Source organism: Ctenopharyngodon idella, chromosome 9 (genome assembly GCF_019924925.1).
Source record: "Ctenopharyngodon idella isolate HZGC_01 chromosome 9, HZGC01, whole genome shotgun sequence".
NCBI lineage: Eukaryota > Metazoa > Chordata > Actinopteri > Cypriniformes > Xenocyprididae > Ctenopharyngodon > Ctenopharyngodon idella.
The window spans coordinates 38,772,986-38,789,607 of record NC_067228.1 but is presented as its reverse complement, the minus strand read 5'-3'; the positions used below and the strand labels follow the sequence as shown (position 1 = coordinate 38,789,607).

The 16,622-nt window shown below is 34.3% G+C and overlaps 1 protein-coding gene across 3 annotated transcripts; it reads left to right on the top strand.

The window, feature by feature from the left end:
- Positions 1–112: 112 nt before the first annotated feature.
- On the top strand, positions 113–15,500 carry LOC127519191 (dentin matrix acidic phosphoprotein 1-like). Of its 3 annotated transcripts, XM_051906725.1 has the most exons (11): positions 118–423; positions 5,881–6,171; positions 7,062–7,310; positions 7,400–7,513; positions 7,639–7,680; positions 11,369–11,416; positions 11,559–12,062; positions 12,355–12,816; positions 13,628–13,861; positions 13,955–14,020; positions 14,159–15,500. In XM_051906725.1, the coding sequence occupies exons 1-11, from the start codon at positions 372–374 to the stop codon at positions 14,554–14,556; spliced, it is 2,460 nt and encodes an 819-aa protein (XP_051762685.1). In that variant the 5' UTR covers positions 118–371; the 3' UTR covers positions 14,557–15,500. The 3 variants fall into 3 exon arrangements, with proteins under 3 accessions (XP_051762687.1, XP_051762686.1, XP_051762685.1); XM_051906727.1 differs by lacking the exon at positions 12,355–12,816 and having other exon boundaries at positions 113–423; XM_051906726.1 differs by lacking the exons at positions 13,628–13,861; positions 13,955–14,020 and having other exon boundaries at positions 115–423.
- Positions 15,501–16,622: the final 1,122 nt, after the last annotated feature.

Here is a 16,622-nt window from a genome sequence, read left to right as displayed (position 1 = left end):
ATATTATTTGTGTGATATTTTGTGATCGCTTTTAGTGTGAAAATGATCATGGAAGAACCCATTTTACCAGTATACACAGGTTGTCGGTCACTGCTTGCGCCATTTATAAAGGTGCATTTATACCTTCTTTCTCCGCCCACAGTTTCAGAGGTCGCTCGATACCTTTTATCCTTTTTTTCCCATACTTTCTGTCCATATACTGTCTCAAAATAGTGTGTCGACTTTTTAATGTTTTTATTTGTTTTGGTTTTCAGTATCACTGTCGAGATTCATGCAGCAAATGGGTTTTACTTTTCAAATCGCCATTAATTAGCTCCGCACAGGCACACACACCGGGTTAAAAGAAACTAACTCTCGAGACGAGAGGGAAGATGGCTGTTACAAGGATTTTGATTTACATTTCATGTCTCTGTTTTGCTCGAGGTAAGTCCGACAGCTTTTTAAACATGGATTTGAGGTGAATAAACTCGTAATAAGGCAACGTCAGACTATTTTCCCTGGTTTCGCCAGGTGCAATGAACTGAAATAGATACTTCTGGTCAGTGCGAAACGACAACAGACATTCACGGAAATGTTTCTTTAATAAGTCGTTGTTTAAAGAATTCTGAAACTGTAACGCATTATTTTAAATAGTAGCGTTTATTAAAGACATAGTTGAAGCCAGACTAAAACGATTAAAAGTTGAACTTGTGTTTGCATGACTCTTTGAATGAGGGACTTTCAGTGAACTTTCTACCAAAATGTGATTTGTTGTTTGTTGACAATATTATGTTTTGTGAGCTAAATTAAATCTTAGGTGCTAGACTTTAAGGTATGTAGTTTGTATGCGTAATTGTATTATTTATAATTGGAGTATCTATTGTTTATTTAACATTACACATGTTGTATTATAGTATCTTTACTGTTACATAGTAAAGGTTACTGTATTACAGTAATTACAATCTGTCGATATTAAGTCTTATATTTGTCTTTTGATTTTAGTGTAAAATATGACCCGGGTTTGTTTTTGTGAGATTCACCCATAGAACCAAAGAACACTCTAAAAAATGCTGGGTTAAAAACAACCCAATTTGGGTTATTTTGGCAACCCAGCGCTGGGTTGTTTTTTGTAACCTAAATTTTGGTGTAAAATGACTACATTGCAGTATTTAAATGACCCAAATGGGTTTTTAATTAAACCCAGAAATCTTAGACATTATAAAATCACTTGTACACACAGAATGACTATCAAAAGGTAAAAATGTATTAAAAACAAGGACAAGGACAAACATGGTCAAAAGTAACAACATGCATGTGAGATGAAAATCAGAAAAGAATTGCAAGTCAACAGCCACACAGTTTATACAGATAAATTAAATTGTTTCACATTTCAGTGAACATTGATGAATATAACTGGCATTTAAAACAAAATAAGACTTTTTTTGCATATTATCCATTGCCAATGAAAACACTACACTATAAAATTATTTACTGGTTTCAACTGTAATTGCTTGAATAAATTATTATAGCGCCAAAGTCACGTGATTTCAGAAGTTTGGCGGTTTGACACGCGATCCGAATCATGATTCGACACGCTGATTCATTATGCTCCGAATCTTCCTGAAGCAGTTTTGAAATCGGCCATCACTAAATAAGTCATTATTTTGTTTTTTTTGGCGCACCAAAAATATTCTCGTCGCTTTATAATATTAATGTTGAATAAATTATTGCATTATTTAATACAAATAAAGGTAACAAGTTAACTTCCAAAGTTCACTCAATTTCAAACATAACTATAAATCCATAACCTTAAGTTGTTTACAAAACTACTCGGTAATAATTATCTAAAATCTCTATTGTTGCCTAAAATATGGAGCTATATTAAACTAAGAGTTAAATAAAACTAAGAGTTTTAATAACTAACACAATTTAACATGACTAAAGTTTTTTTGTTTGTTTGTTTTACAAACATGACTGAACACAAATAAACCACAACATTAACACTGACATTATAACATTTGTTAGTTATAGAATTCTCTGAGGCTAGTATACATGTGAAAGAATGTGAGTTTGAATGAGAGTGTGAATTCCTCCACTAAACAACAATGAACAAGCATTGAACATTTGTCAGATTATATGCTAAAAGTTCATTGAGTCAATGAGTACATACAGAACATGCATCACTGCCAATTTTCATGACCTCCTTAGGATAACTGATGTCCAGTCATGAAGAAGCTCCATCAGCACAGCAAAGGCATGCAACATCCTTTAAATTGTCCAGAACAATCTTCTCCTTTAAAAGCACGGTCACATCAGTGATCTTCATTGGGGAAGGTCATTCTCCTTTTTGACCAGTATTCATCCCTGTCACCACCTGTTCATCATTGGGTTAAAAAGAGGAAAAAGAAAATTACTAAGGAACACCAAACAAATTCCTAAAACATTTGATGGTTAAAACTGAATAATTTTCAGACAGGTGCATCCACATCAGTAAGGGTAGGTCAATAGTCTATTTTATCACTTCAAACACTTAAAGGGTTAGTTCACCCAAAAATGAAAATAATGTCATTTATTACTCACGCTCGTGCCGTTTCACACCCGTGAGACCTTCGTTAATCTTCAGAACACAAATTAAGATATTTTAGTTGAAATCCTTTGGCTCAGTGAGGCCTACATAGGGAGCAATGACATTTCCTCTCTCAAGATCCATAAAGGTACTAAAAGCATATTTAAATCAGTTCATGTGAGTACAGTGGTTCAATATTAATATTATAAAGCGACGAGAATATTTTTGGTGCGCCAAAAAAACAAAATAACGACTTATATAGTGATGGCCGATTTCAAAACACTGCTTCAGGAAGATTCGGAGCGTAATGAATCAGCGTGTCGAATCCGCAGTTCAGAGCGCCAAAGTCACGTGATTTCAGCAGTTTGGCGGTTTGACAATTTATTTACAGTTAAACTCCACAAAGTAAGCTGCCTTTCAATTTAGGGCCCCATAAAATCCACTTTATTTTTCCCTAAATTCTGTTTTCCATTATAGTTTTCTGGATTCTATGTTTTATAATTTAAAGGGTTAGTTCACCCAAAAATGAAAATAATGTCATTTATTACTCACCCTCATGTCGTTCTACACCTGTAAGACCTTCATTAATCTTCGGAACACAAACTAAGATATTTTTGATTAAATCCGATGGCTCAGCAAGGCCTGCATTCACAGCAATGACATTTCCTCTCTCAAGATCAATAAAGGTACTAAAAACATATTTAAATCAGTTTATAATATTAAGGTAGAACCACTGAACTCACATAAAGTGACGAGAATACTTTATGTGCACCAAAAAAAACTGAAAAGACTTTTCAACAATATAGTGATGGGGCGATTTCAAAACACTGCTTCAGAGCTTTACGAATCGAATCAGCACCAAAGTCACGTGATTTCAGCAGTTTAGCCATTTGGTAGGAGATCCAAGTCACTGATTCAATTCGTAAAGCTCTGAAGCAGTGTTTTGAAATCGCCCCATCACTATATTGTTGAAAAGTCGTTATTTTGTTTTTTTGGCACACAAAAAGTATTCTCGTCGCTTTATAATATTAATATTGAACCACTGAACTCACATGAACTGATTTAAATATGTTTTTAGTACCTTTATGGATCTTGAGAGAGGAAATGTCATTGCTGGCTATGTAGGCCTCACTGAGCCATCGGATTTAATCAAAAATATCTTAATTTGTGTTCTGAAGATGAACGAAGGTCTTATAGGTGTGGAATGACATGAGGGTGAGTAATAAATGACAGAATTTTTGGGTGAACTAACCCTTTAATACAAATTTATCATCAAAAATGGTGTCTTACTAAATTAATTAATAAAGCTTTAACAATTTAATCCTTTTAAAATGTAATCAAACAGTTTCAGTTTCGATGTGTATTTGATGGTAGTTTTTCCTCAAATGAAACAGGGAAAAGCTTGTGAAGTGACTCAAGAGCAGCTCTGGAGATGAAGTTCATGTGGATTGTCCTCATACAGTGAGACTGCAGATGGATTAGATTAATCCATATACAGTAAAAATGTCCAGAGCTTATTTTTAGCCATAAATTTAATTGTGATCTTGACATGATATCATTTACTGCCCAGCCCTATTTAAAAACCATGTTTTTGCCACAACGTCTTCATTTAGGGGCCAGTGGCTCCCTACACAGCATGTAGCGTGGAGTCCTGTGAGATGTTTTTCTGTCATTATGAAGCTTAACTTAACATGCCAAAAAAGTATTTAAATAAAAATATAAATAACTACTTTTTTGTTGAAGTATTAAAACAGTCATGACATACCTCACACATTCTGATGAACTTGGAGGGCTGCTCTTTAAAGTATTAGTTCACCCAAAAAAGAAAACTGTCATAATTTACTCTCCCTCATGTCATTCCAAAACCATAAGACTTTTGCTAATCTTTGAAACACAAATGAAGATATTTTTAATATTCTCTCAATTTTTTGTCCATCCATTGCAAGTCTGGGAGTCCAACATTTTTTAATTTTCTGAACAGACATGATTGCTTTTTATGATATAAACAGATATAATTTAGAATTTTATTCACATATAAATATTGGTATGGATTACTACAATAACTTTGCATTTGTGAAGCTTAAAAATACTGATTATCTAGACTGTAAATGGATAAAAATAAATAAATAAAAAAGATGAGAATATTAAAAATATCTTAATCTGTGTTCCATAGATGGACAAAAGTCTTATGGGTTTGGAAAGACATGAGGTTGGGTAAATGGTGACAATTTTTATTTTTGTGTGCACTATTCCTTTAAGAAAGGAAGACCAAGGAGAAGGGCTCCTCTCCACAGATGGTTTGAGTTCTGCAATGAATAACACGAACATCAATTATTTTAAAAAATGTCAAGAAGTCATACTGTTGTTGCATAAACATTTTAAGTAACGTTAAACAGGCAGAAGACAACAGAAACATTCATTTTCTAAAAATAAACTCATAAAAATAAAGCACTCCTTAGGTCTCTGGCTTGATCTATAAAAACAAAAATGGTTTTATCAAAAAAACAACTGATAACGACGTGGAATTTTAAACTTACCATAAATCGTCTTTCCCTCTCTTCTTCTGTAGCTGAGAAAATCGCGCATCCTCGCACAGCAGTCGCCTGTCGTTTACTCCCGGCGCGGGCCAAATTAACACACAAAGCGCAACAAGTCTGAAATATTACATGCAAAATATTCATTTTAACAATTGCCGCTTCAACACCATCAAAATAAACCAACCTTTATTACATATCGCAGTTTCATTTCCTTAAGGAAAACTAGGTCATTACATTCGGGTTAACCGCGAAGATAAAAAAAAATAAAATAAATAAATTAAAATGTGAATCTGTTGATAACCTTCCATTAACAAACTTCAATAAACTTGTAAATATGACACAAGAAACCCACTATATTTAAAAATGTCTCTTTGATTCAATAAAAGAGGCCGTTGAGACATGAGACGAAGGCAAAAAGTTCTTTTCTGACTTTTTTCGCCTTCAAATACATCTCAAAATACTCTTGGACAGAAATAAGTGAGAATATCTTTAATTATTTATCTTTACTTAACATAAACCGTCTTTCACTCGATTCCATCCGAAGACGCGGAGAAAATGGCGGCTTCTCGCACCGGAGTCCTCAGTGCTGTTAACGTTACGTGCATGCTCTCCTTCACGTCCGCGTTCCCAACCCAGCACTGCTGGGTTAAGATTAAGAACGATCTTCAACCCAAAATTGGGTTGAATTAACCCAGCGTCCTTACCCAGCAGTCTCAACTCAGCGGTTGGGTTGAAAAAATAACCCAGCATTTTTTAGAGGTTAACCTTCACTAATGGAGTCTCTTTCATCTCCTGTAGATTTTGTTTTCTGTGATGACTATGAAGAAATTGGAAACAAGATCACACTTACTCCAAGAATCCGTGGAAAGCCTGAAGAAATACTGTGGAAACACAATGAGAACAAGGTTCTGGAGTATGACGGGAGTGAGGTGGTGGAGTACGGCTCATTCAAAAGCCGTGTAGTTGTTGATTTTGAAACAGGAGAGCTCACAATACAAAAATTGAGCAGCCAAGACAGTGGCCAGTATCAATCTGACATTGTGATCAATGGGAAAGTTCAGAGCTCCAGTCATACTTTGACAGTTTTGGGTAAGCTCTATCTCTCTATCTATCTCAGATGATTATGTGCAGATCGACTCTTACAGTGGTTTATGGGGAATTGACTACTTACCGTCTGTAGCAACAAATGATGATCAAGCCACTTCTGCTTGGTGAAATTCAATATCGCAGATCATTGTTAAAAAAAAAAAAAACATATCAGTGACTGTTTGACTTCCTAAATTTCATGTAATAATTGTCAGTACAAGTTGGAGAGGATATGAACAGGTAATATAATGTACCGCACACTTAGACCTACAGTATGGTGGCATTTATAAAGTCAGTAGCGTGTTTACCTGTGCTGAACAACAGAGATTTACTAAATTAAAGCATGGACAAAAATTATATTCCTTAAATAATGTTTAAATAAATTGCATTATTATTATTATTTTGAGAAGTACATTCTATTTTACAATCATAATATACTGTATTTTTGTCAATTTCTTCGAGTTAAAAACCGGACTTTTATTTTGACGGGTTGTAGTGAAGAGCTTTGAGTTTCAGGGTGTATTTGACAATGTTTTTTCTCAAATAAAATGATGAAATGCTCATTAAGCGTTCTCTCAGAGCAGCCTTGGACATGTTTATGTGTTCATGTCCTCAGATAGTGAGACAGCAAACACTGAAAACAATATGAGCATCACACGTACTTGAGTATGTAGTACACGAAACAGCGCTGCTCATTCACACAGAGACGCAAAACAAACATATATTTATACAGCAGTCTTTTTGTGCTTTAATATTCACAGACCCTAGACCATGTAGCGATTTGATTTATTGTACAGGAAAATTATTGGTAAATTTTAGTTATTGATTAATAATCTCAAAACAACCAAATATCAACCGATTATCACTAATACTGCTCTACTTTTGGGTCTTAGATGCTCTGGCAGAGCCTCACGTGAGCTGTGAGCTGGATGAGACTTCAAATGTTAAAAAGCTGTTGTGTTCAGTGGAATCTCAGACTCAGCTCAGCTACGAATGGAGTGGACCTAATATAAATGGTCACTTGGGACCAGAGCTTGTTGTTGATAAACAGGAGGAAAACCTTGACTCTGTCTATACCTGCACTGTGAAGAATCAAGTTAACAGCAAGAGCACCAACTTTACTCTGGAAGACTGCCACACAGGTTTGCTAACAATCATTTGACACAACTGTTTTAGATGCATTGAGACTTTGATGTAGATGCTTTACATTTACATTGTCTTTTGTGTGCAGGCAGAGAAGGGTCTGCTGTGCTTGTTCCAGTCTTAATAGTAACAATACTTCTCATTCTGCTTATTGCACTGGCAATATTCTTATATGCACTATATAAACGAAAAAAACAAAAGCGTAAGTGTCATAAAAAAGTATTCAACACTTCACCCTCAAAATCTTTAATTGACACCCATGTCTCACAAATATTATATTACAAAGAGTAAAAATGATCTTTTCTTTTTTTCATGTACATGGATTAGAAGCGAGGCCATCTGAACCGAAAAATATGGACCCTGAAAATGGTAAGATCAGGGTTTGTACAGAGTTGGAAAATTTGGATTTTGTTATGCTTTCAAGGTTTGAATTGTGCTTGACTTTTGAATATCTTCCTTGAAAATGATTGATGTTTTTTTTTTTTCCTTTGAGCATTCAGTGTGACATCCAGTGTGAAAAATAATTAAATTAACAAAAGAGTCAGTAATTAACAAAAAGATTAAAAGAATATCTGGTCACAGTTCATATCAGTGTCCTTAACTACTATGTACAATGTACTTTGTATTAATGTTGTATTATAAAACACTTGTGCTGCTGTTGCGGTGGATACGGGTAAGGTTAGGACATTTTTGGTGGGGTGGGAAGGTTTAAGGATGGGTTACAGGGTAAGGGAAGGTCAACAGTGTTATTATATATATAATTAAAGAAATTATTAGAGATGTAATTACGTGCAGGTATTTTTAATATTTATATATTAAACAGCATATTAATCGTACAGTTGGAAAAACATGTATGTACACAGTAAGTGCATTGTATCAAATGATGAGTTTAAATGTTAGTACATAGTTAAAGACATCTAATATAAAGTGGGACTGAACATATTTAAATTACCTGCATATTTATTTAAATAAATATGTCGTTTGTTGGCATTATGCTGGAAATAGTAAATGAGCAAAATCAAGGTTATGCATTGCTGACAGAAATTACTATATTACTATTATTATACGATTATTATTTATATGCATTTACACTGCAATTACAGTTGCATTAAATTGGAATTAGTGTTTAAAAATTTGAATATTGATATATCAAATAGAAAAAAATGAATTTTTTATATAGGATGCATTTATATGAAATTGTCTTAAGTGGGTCAAAATAAGTGTGAAAATAATTGAATTAATATCAACTTATTGTTTATTGAATTTATATTAAAATGAATCTTACATTTGCAGTCGTGCCGATATTCGGGAAAACTGCACTTTTGTTCGTGTGATATTGCTTAACTATACCATTTAAACATAAAAGATAAAATGTCATACAGGGACAATTCATATTTTGAATTTTGCAGGCCCTGCATGACACTATTTCATGCCAATGCCAGACTCACATGTTATTAAGCCTAATGTAGGGCTATTGCCGAGTTAGGCTGGCTCTATGTAGATATTTTAGTAGTAGTCTAATTTGACAGCAGTGATTAAACAGTACTGAAGCTTAGGGTAAACACACTATCATTACCTGGCTGTCACCAGTGAATGCCAGTCAGTGAGACATGAATGCTGCTCCGCTCGATTTTCAAGTTGGCTGTGATGAGGGATGTAGAAGAGGAGTAGGGGCTCATGCAACTTCAACGCAGTTTTCGAGCACATGCGATGCCAAGGGCCAATTTGCAATAAAAGCTATATACATTAAATAATATTGAAAAAAATTGTCTTGCAAAAAAGGCACTTATCTAGTCCAAGACCAAAAGGGCAGGTGCTTGAGCACCACTTGGGGTCGATCTATGCACATGCCTGAGTTCTGTTGTGAGAATAACAATAAAAATGCAGCTTTGTTTCTACAAAACAAAAGTTTATTATATAATTTTGCATAATATGCTTTAGCCTAATTCAAACATCTATATTAAAATGATATCATTGTCTCAAATAGTCCTAAATAAATAGCAATAGTCGTTTTTTTTTTTTTAGTAAGATTTTTTTTCTCTCTCTTTTAGTAGCTCTAGTTAGCAATTTTTTGATGGCTGTCCAGGAAGTCTGGCTTCCCTTAAAATGTAATCAGAAATGTATTTAGTCTATGTACAATTAATCTTTCAATATTTTAAATATTCTTATTAGGGCTGGGAAGCGATTAAAATTTTGAATCTATATTAATTACGTATATCAAATTTGGCTGAGAAATTATCCCTAAAAGATCATTTTAAGTCATTATTGTGTAAAGCATCAAATAGACTTTACAAAAAGTAGATTCAGAAAGAAATATTTTATTTGATTCAACATAGAATTTATTACACAAACTTTTGGACCAGTAAATGATGAGGTTCAGTAAATGATGACTAAATTTAAATTTTGGGGTGAACTGTATCTTGATTTTTATTTATTTATTTATTTATTTGTTTTTTATCAATATGGATATATGAAAATGAAAGTATGGTCAACTGATGTTTTATGAATCATTTTCTTACAGAAGTTAATTTACTGAAGGCTACCAAGAAAGCTAGTTTACTAAATTAATTCTCACAATATGTGCACATTTATTATTAATGTGGGGGTGACAATAGCGCTGTATGACAGATGTATCACTTTTATATCGTTTTTCCTTTTTTATTCAAAATATTCACAAACTTGTTAACTATAGCCTATCATGAACTATAGGCGCTGAGCACCCAGGGAAAACATGAGATATTCTCCATTCATTTTAACCAATAAAATACTACTGCGGCTTTCAGACGCAACTTTCTTTTCATTTTCATAGTTCACTTGAGGCAGTTACCATGGCATTTTTTAACAACGCATGTGTGCATCAATGTAATACATTAACACGAGAGCGCATTAATGTAATGTGCAGCATGAATCTCTCCACAAAACTCCCGCACTCTAAATAGTGTCCTCATGGCTCTACTCAGGCTCAGATATTTTTACATGTGCGCACTCGTTTATGGAGTGTGGACACCAACTGGCAGAAACATAAATCGGCGCCTATTGTCAAATATTTTGTGTTATGTGTTTGATATTTGTTATGTGTTTAATATATGTGTTTTGTCATTTAAATTAAGTGAGTTGATCTATAATGTGCGATGGGTGCTGCCACCGAAGCGAAAGCACGTTTGAATTTAGCAGTGAACATTCTGACCTTACCGGTGTTGTCGTATGCTTCAAAGGGTTCAAATCGATCCCCTTTCGCATGTCATATCTTAAATTTTATGGACGTTCTAACTGCATTCTATAGGCTATATCATGGAGTGAGTTGTGTCCCTGCATCATATTCATCAGTCAACTGTATGTAATGTCAGATGACCTATGTAGGTCTGGGGGTGGGGCAAGTCTGTTAAATATGTTAAAAAAATGTAACGCGTAATTTTTTTTCCATAATTAATTCATCTAATTAATGTGTTAAATTCCCAGCCCTAATTCTTATGCATTTGATATGTTTGTGAATGTAAGTTAAATCATATCACGCTGTCTGTGTTCCACTTAAATCTTTGGATCTGTGTGCAGGACTTCAATTGAAGTTTATGAGAGATAGCTAAACCATTGATTTCAAAAGGACAAAGATCTAAAGCTCTAAGCATGGGATTGACTAAACGATGTTTGCCTATAATTTGCATATAATGTCCTGCCTTGGTAGCCTGTCTTATCTATTTGAGGATTGGATGAGCTCTTAAATAGGCAGGACTTTGCAAACAAGACTGACAGTTCGTGTTATTTATAATCACTGCTGTAAATTCACTTGAATAGAGACTTGATAGAGCATGAGTTAGGGATTGACTTGAATTTTTATGTCGATTTTGGCTTCCAACGATTATGAAAACACAATAATCAAGATAAAACGATTATTGTTCCTTATTCCTTTCCTTTCCAGCGTATACATGTTTACTTACAATGATGTTAAATAATCATGATAACAATATCGACCAGAGTAATCATGATTATGATTTTTGCCATAATCAAGCAGTGTTTGCATGAGCATTTTACATATTAAAAATATTTTCTGTTACTGTAGGTCAAGGCCAAAACCTGTTGAGTAATGTCACAACGGAGTCTGTGCCAGGTAACAAATGACTTACTATTATTAATACTAGACATAATATTTACAGTAGTAGCTATTGCTTATGTTGCTGGATAAAGTAAATTAAATTAGTAATTTAAGACGCTTGAATCTGCTGTTAAGATCTTTGAGTGTTTTGTTTCAGGTTCATCTGATGCTATTGCCACACTCCCTAGTCACATCAGACTTCCCTCTCAAAAAGAGTCTATTGCTGATAAAAAATGGTATCAGGACAATAAACCAGAAAATTTAGGTGAAACTGAAAAACTTTTGAAGGAAACAAATAGATTGCAAGAACAAAATCTAAAGCAGAGTCCACAATCTGATGTGACAGAAACAAACCAAGAGAACACAGGAAAAGGAGATGAAGGAGAACTGAAATATGAGAAGAACAGCGAAAATGCATTTGAAGCAGAAGGAAACACTTACAGCAAACCTGACGAAACAGAGAAGGAGAGCGATAAACCCTTACAAAGCCAAGAAGAAGAGGAGAAAGAGAAAAGTCAGACACTGAAACAGGAAAGTGAAAATGGAAAGAAGTCGCCTGAGCATCAGAACGAGAGACTAGAAGAGCAAAAAACTGAAGATAATAATGAGGATAATCAGACACCAGGAGAGACAGAAGAGGTGTTAGACAGACCAGACACAGGTAAAATACAGATTGTATGTTTGTCTGGAGAAACAGAACTTGATTCTGAAATAAACATCTCATCTGGATGTAAAGTACCATTTTTATTACTTTGTATTTAAATTTAGATTGAAAGAGCTGTGTTAAGTGTTTGTTTAATAATTGTAGAGTAATATTCTGTTAAAGGGATTGTTGCCCCTGGTAGCTGTTGTTTATGTTGCTGGATAGCACTATAAACTCACTCTCAGCTCTCACTGAGAATGAATGACGCTTGAATCTGCTGTTAATAAGATCTTTGAGTGTTTTGTTTCAGGTTCATCTGATGTCACTCTCCCTAGTCACATCAGACTAACCTCTCAAAAGGAGCCTGTTACTGATAGAAAATGGGATCAAGACAACGAACCAGAAGATTCAGGTGAAACTGATGAAGGACAAAAAACAAAAAAAATGTCAGAACAAAATCTAAAACAGAGTCCACAATCTGTGTCAGAAACAAACCAAGAGAACACAGGAATTGGAAATGAAAAAGAAGTAGACAGATATGAGAAGAACAGTGAAAATGATGACGAAACAGAGAAGGAGAGCCATAAACCCTTACAAAGCCAAGAAGAAGAGAAGAAAGAGAAAAGTCAGATACCGAAACAAGAGAGTGAAAATGGAGAGAAGTCGCCTGAGCATCAGAACGAGGGACTAGAAGAGCAGAAAACTGAAGATAATAATGAGGATAATCAGACACCAGGAGAGACAGAAGAGGTGTTAGACAGACCAGACACAGGTAAACACAATTTGATTCTGAAATAAGCATCTCATAAAAATGTAAAGTATAATTTTTTTACTTTGTATTTAAATTTACATTGAAGTAGCTTTAAGGCTTTGTTCACCCAATTTGAGGGAAATTAAATGAAAATTGGGTAAAAAATTTTCTCATCATGATAGCAATATGATGGATATCAGTGGAACACAACATGAGAATTTCAGTCATCTTCACGCAGCTCTTTTCAAGACAATCTGTCAAGCTCCACAAACTACATTAAAAAGCATTATAAAAGTTTAATTCTTGTAGCTTGTGCACTATATTCCTATCCATAAGTATTTATGTAATAGCTTTAAGTAAAAACAGACCTAAATGTTATTCACTGAAAGTTTTTTCCAAGGCAACTCTCACATTACATATGGCACTAGATGTCAGGTTTGATGTCCGTGTCATTGATGTCATTGATGTTCAGCCTGACGTCACGCATCAAGAGGTGTCATATTGACTGGAGCGCTGCAGCACAGCAGAGAATTTTCAGTGAATATCAATTTAAATTTCAGTCTGTTTATCACTCAAGGTATGGCTTCAGAAGCTTCAGTGGTTCATTTGAGATTTATGAACTACTTTTACGGTACTTTTATGCTGATTTTCCATTTTGGAATTGGTCACTATGAACTGTTGAATAAATAATAGCTCAATTCAATACTCCTTTTGTGTTCCACAGAAAATACAAGGGTTCAACGCAGACGTCAATATCAGAAGCAGTAACCTACTGTTAGGATGGGGACACAATTACTAATTACATTTTTTTTTTCCAATTTTGAAATCATAGAAACTGTGAGTCCTGCTGTGACAGAAAGAAACATGGATAATGAAGCAGTACAAGTACATGAAAATGAGAAGAGCCAAAATGACGATGGCGAACAATCACTTGAGCAGCAGAACGAAAGCCTGAGAAATCAGAAAACTGAAGATACAGCTATTAGTGAGAATGACATGAGACCAGGAGAGACAAAAGAGAGAACTGAAGAGAAAAACCATAAAAGGATAGACAGACCAAACACAGGTAAAATGCAGATGATGTTTGTCTGGAGAAACAAAACCTTGCAGAAAAATCACTGCATTCTGAAATAAACATCTGTTTTGCTGTTCATTTTAGCTGAAACTTGCAATCGACCATCTGTGGATCAGCCGGTGGATGGTGAAGCTCCAAGTGCTCCAGCGGGTTAGTTTCTGCCTTTTCTTTTGACCTGACTTTAATTGTGTACTTATTCTCTATATATCCAGATCAGATTCAGTTTTATGTTGTCATTTATTATTCATTTGAATGAGTGGATGAGGTTTTTTATCTTGTTCAATTTAGTTATAGATTCACCAGCTAACCTGGAGAAGGAACCTATAAACAGCACTGTCGCATCTTCCAGTCAAACTGACCTACATAATTACACAGACCAAGACAAGGAAGAAGAAAGAAAATGTCCTGGACTGGGTCAGGATGAGAAAAGAGAGGTTGTAACAAATCAGGAAGAGAAAGGTGGCCAGGAACAAATGCTAGAAGAAAAAAATCATGACCCAGAGATATCTGATGAAATAAGCTGCATTAACTTTGAGAAACAAGACAAACAAACTGATCCAGACAGTACAATAAACACTGTGTCTCAGCAGCAGGGGCATGACGATGGGTTGAGTAACCAAGATAAAGCAGTGCCGGCATGCCCTGAGAAATCAGATATGACCAATAAAAACCTTTACACCGATTGATAATAACGCAAAGGTTATGCAAAATGAAGGAGAAACTGAAGCCAAATAGAAACTCAACATGGTCGACACTTTACTGAAGAAGATGGTGGTGATGGTGGACACAGAGAAAAGAACAATGAGCCAGAACAAGGCATGAAGGAGAAAAATGATTCTCCAGAAATGAGTCAAAATGAACAGAAGTTACAGGATTGTAGTGTAAATAACTCTGAAAACACAAACAATGACATGTCTGAGTCAAAGGACAGGAAAACAGAAAGTGACAGCTTCCCAAAACATGCAATGAAGGAAAATCATAGTTCAAAGTTTTGAGCAAACGTATGTGGTGATAGAATTGATGGTGAGATCAGCTGTGAAAGATGAACAGAAAAACATGGGTGAAGTAGAGCGATGTGAAGGAAGTAGAGAGAGTTGTGAGAAGGAAAACACTGAATGTGCGTCAGAAACAACAAAAGATAATGAAGGAAATGAGGAACACACCCTACAGTAGATGAGAAAGGATAGTCAGCATGTGCTTGAACAAGTTGTAGAGGAGAAGTAACAGTCCAAATGGCTTTCAGTGTATCACATTCATTTGGTACAGTGGCAAGAGTAAATTTGTGTAGCATTTGAAACTATCTGGATTTCCAATGACTTTATCCAACCTGTCCTGACAATGATCACTCAATGTCATACATTTTGAAAAGTACCGTACAACTGTTTTTGCGTTAATTTAGTCAGATTATGTTTATCAATAATTGTGATTTAGAGGAAGATCAATCCACATTTTATGAGTAATCAATGCAGAAAACTGTTCGCCATATTTTTTAGAACCAGTAGCTTCACTGTATGCCTGTGATTGACTGAAGCATATGAGAAAAGTGGAAAGGAATAATAAATGGTTGTAAATGTTGTATATGCCAGCTAAATAAAAAAATATTTATTAAAAAAAAAAAAAAAAAAAAAAACTTGCCAAAGACATAAAATATATTTAATGTCATTGAATTTCCTAAAAATATGATCATATTAATTGTTTAGATAAATATTAGTCATCAATTATTTAAGGAAATATTGTTCCCACGATAATCTCTGAGTGGTGATGAAACCGCTCTAATTCAGAAGCAGTTGTCCTCCTCAGCTCTGTCTTGAAGAACGCTGGAGAAATGGCCATAAAGCTTTGGGAAGGTTGGAGGTAGAGGATATTTATTGGTTGGGATGTGAATAATAATGGCCTGTTTTATTAAACTTCCTTTAGTTTTTCTTTCTTTAGTTTTTCTTTAACAAACCAAAATGTTTGTGATTTTTTTTTTCTCATTTAATTAAAAAAAAAAAAAAAACATTCTTAATATTAAATCTGTTCTTGGCTGATTTCTAGAGATCTTTGATAAAAGTTTCCCTTTAAAAATAGGACTTACAGGGCTGATACTTTTAAAAATTGTTTTTGTATATGTTAGATACTTATTTGTTCATATGTTTCCCAGTGATTCAACTTGTTGTATAGACATGTTACAAATATCCTTCAAAATATCTTCTTCTGAGTTCCACTGTAAAGAAAGTCATACAGGTTTGGAACGACATGAGGATGAGTAGAGGATGAGTAAATGATGACAAATTTTATTTTTGGGTGAGCTATCCCTTAAAAAAATGTGAATGATTATTATTTTTTCATTGGTTTCTGGTTTAATATTAAATTTAAAACAAATTGTGAACTTCTTGAAATAACTATAGCTAATTAGGAATGAAAATATGCAAAAACGAAAAGTAAAAAGGTCAACCTGTGGTTCAAAAAGTTTTTATCATTTTTGATAATGAGACCAAACAAAATCGGTGGCATAGCTTCTGTGAAATGTAACTCTGAGATGATTAAGATTTCAATTGCATAAATGTTCACTGACAGATCCGTTTTGTATCTAATCATTTTTGTTAACAACATGTATTCATTACTTCAATGAGCTCTTTGTTTCTGAAATACATAACTTGGACACAGTCACCTCTGATAACAGATCACTGTACATTTTAATGTAGACACGTGAAATTTCTGTAAAGCTGCTTTGAAACGATAGCCTATGAAAAAAGCGCTATACGAATTG

Coding starts and splice junctions, on each gene's coding strand:
- LOC127519191 (XM_051906725.1), top strand. CDS start 372: ATGGCTGTTACAAGGATTTTGATTTACATTTCATGTCTCTGTTTTGCT. Junction 7,681..11,368: donor AAATATGGACCCTGAAAATG/GTAAGATCAGGG, acceptor CTGTTACTGTAG/GTCAAGGCCAAAACCTGTTG. Junction 12,817..13,627: donor GTTAGACAGACCAGACACAG/GTAAACACAATT, acceptor TTGAAATCATAG/AAACTGTGAGTCCTGCTGTG.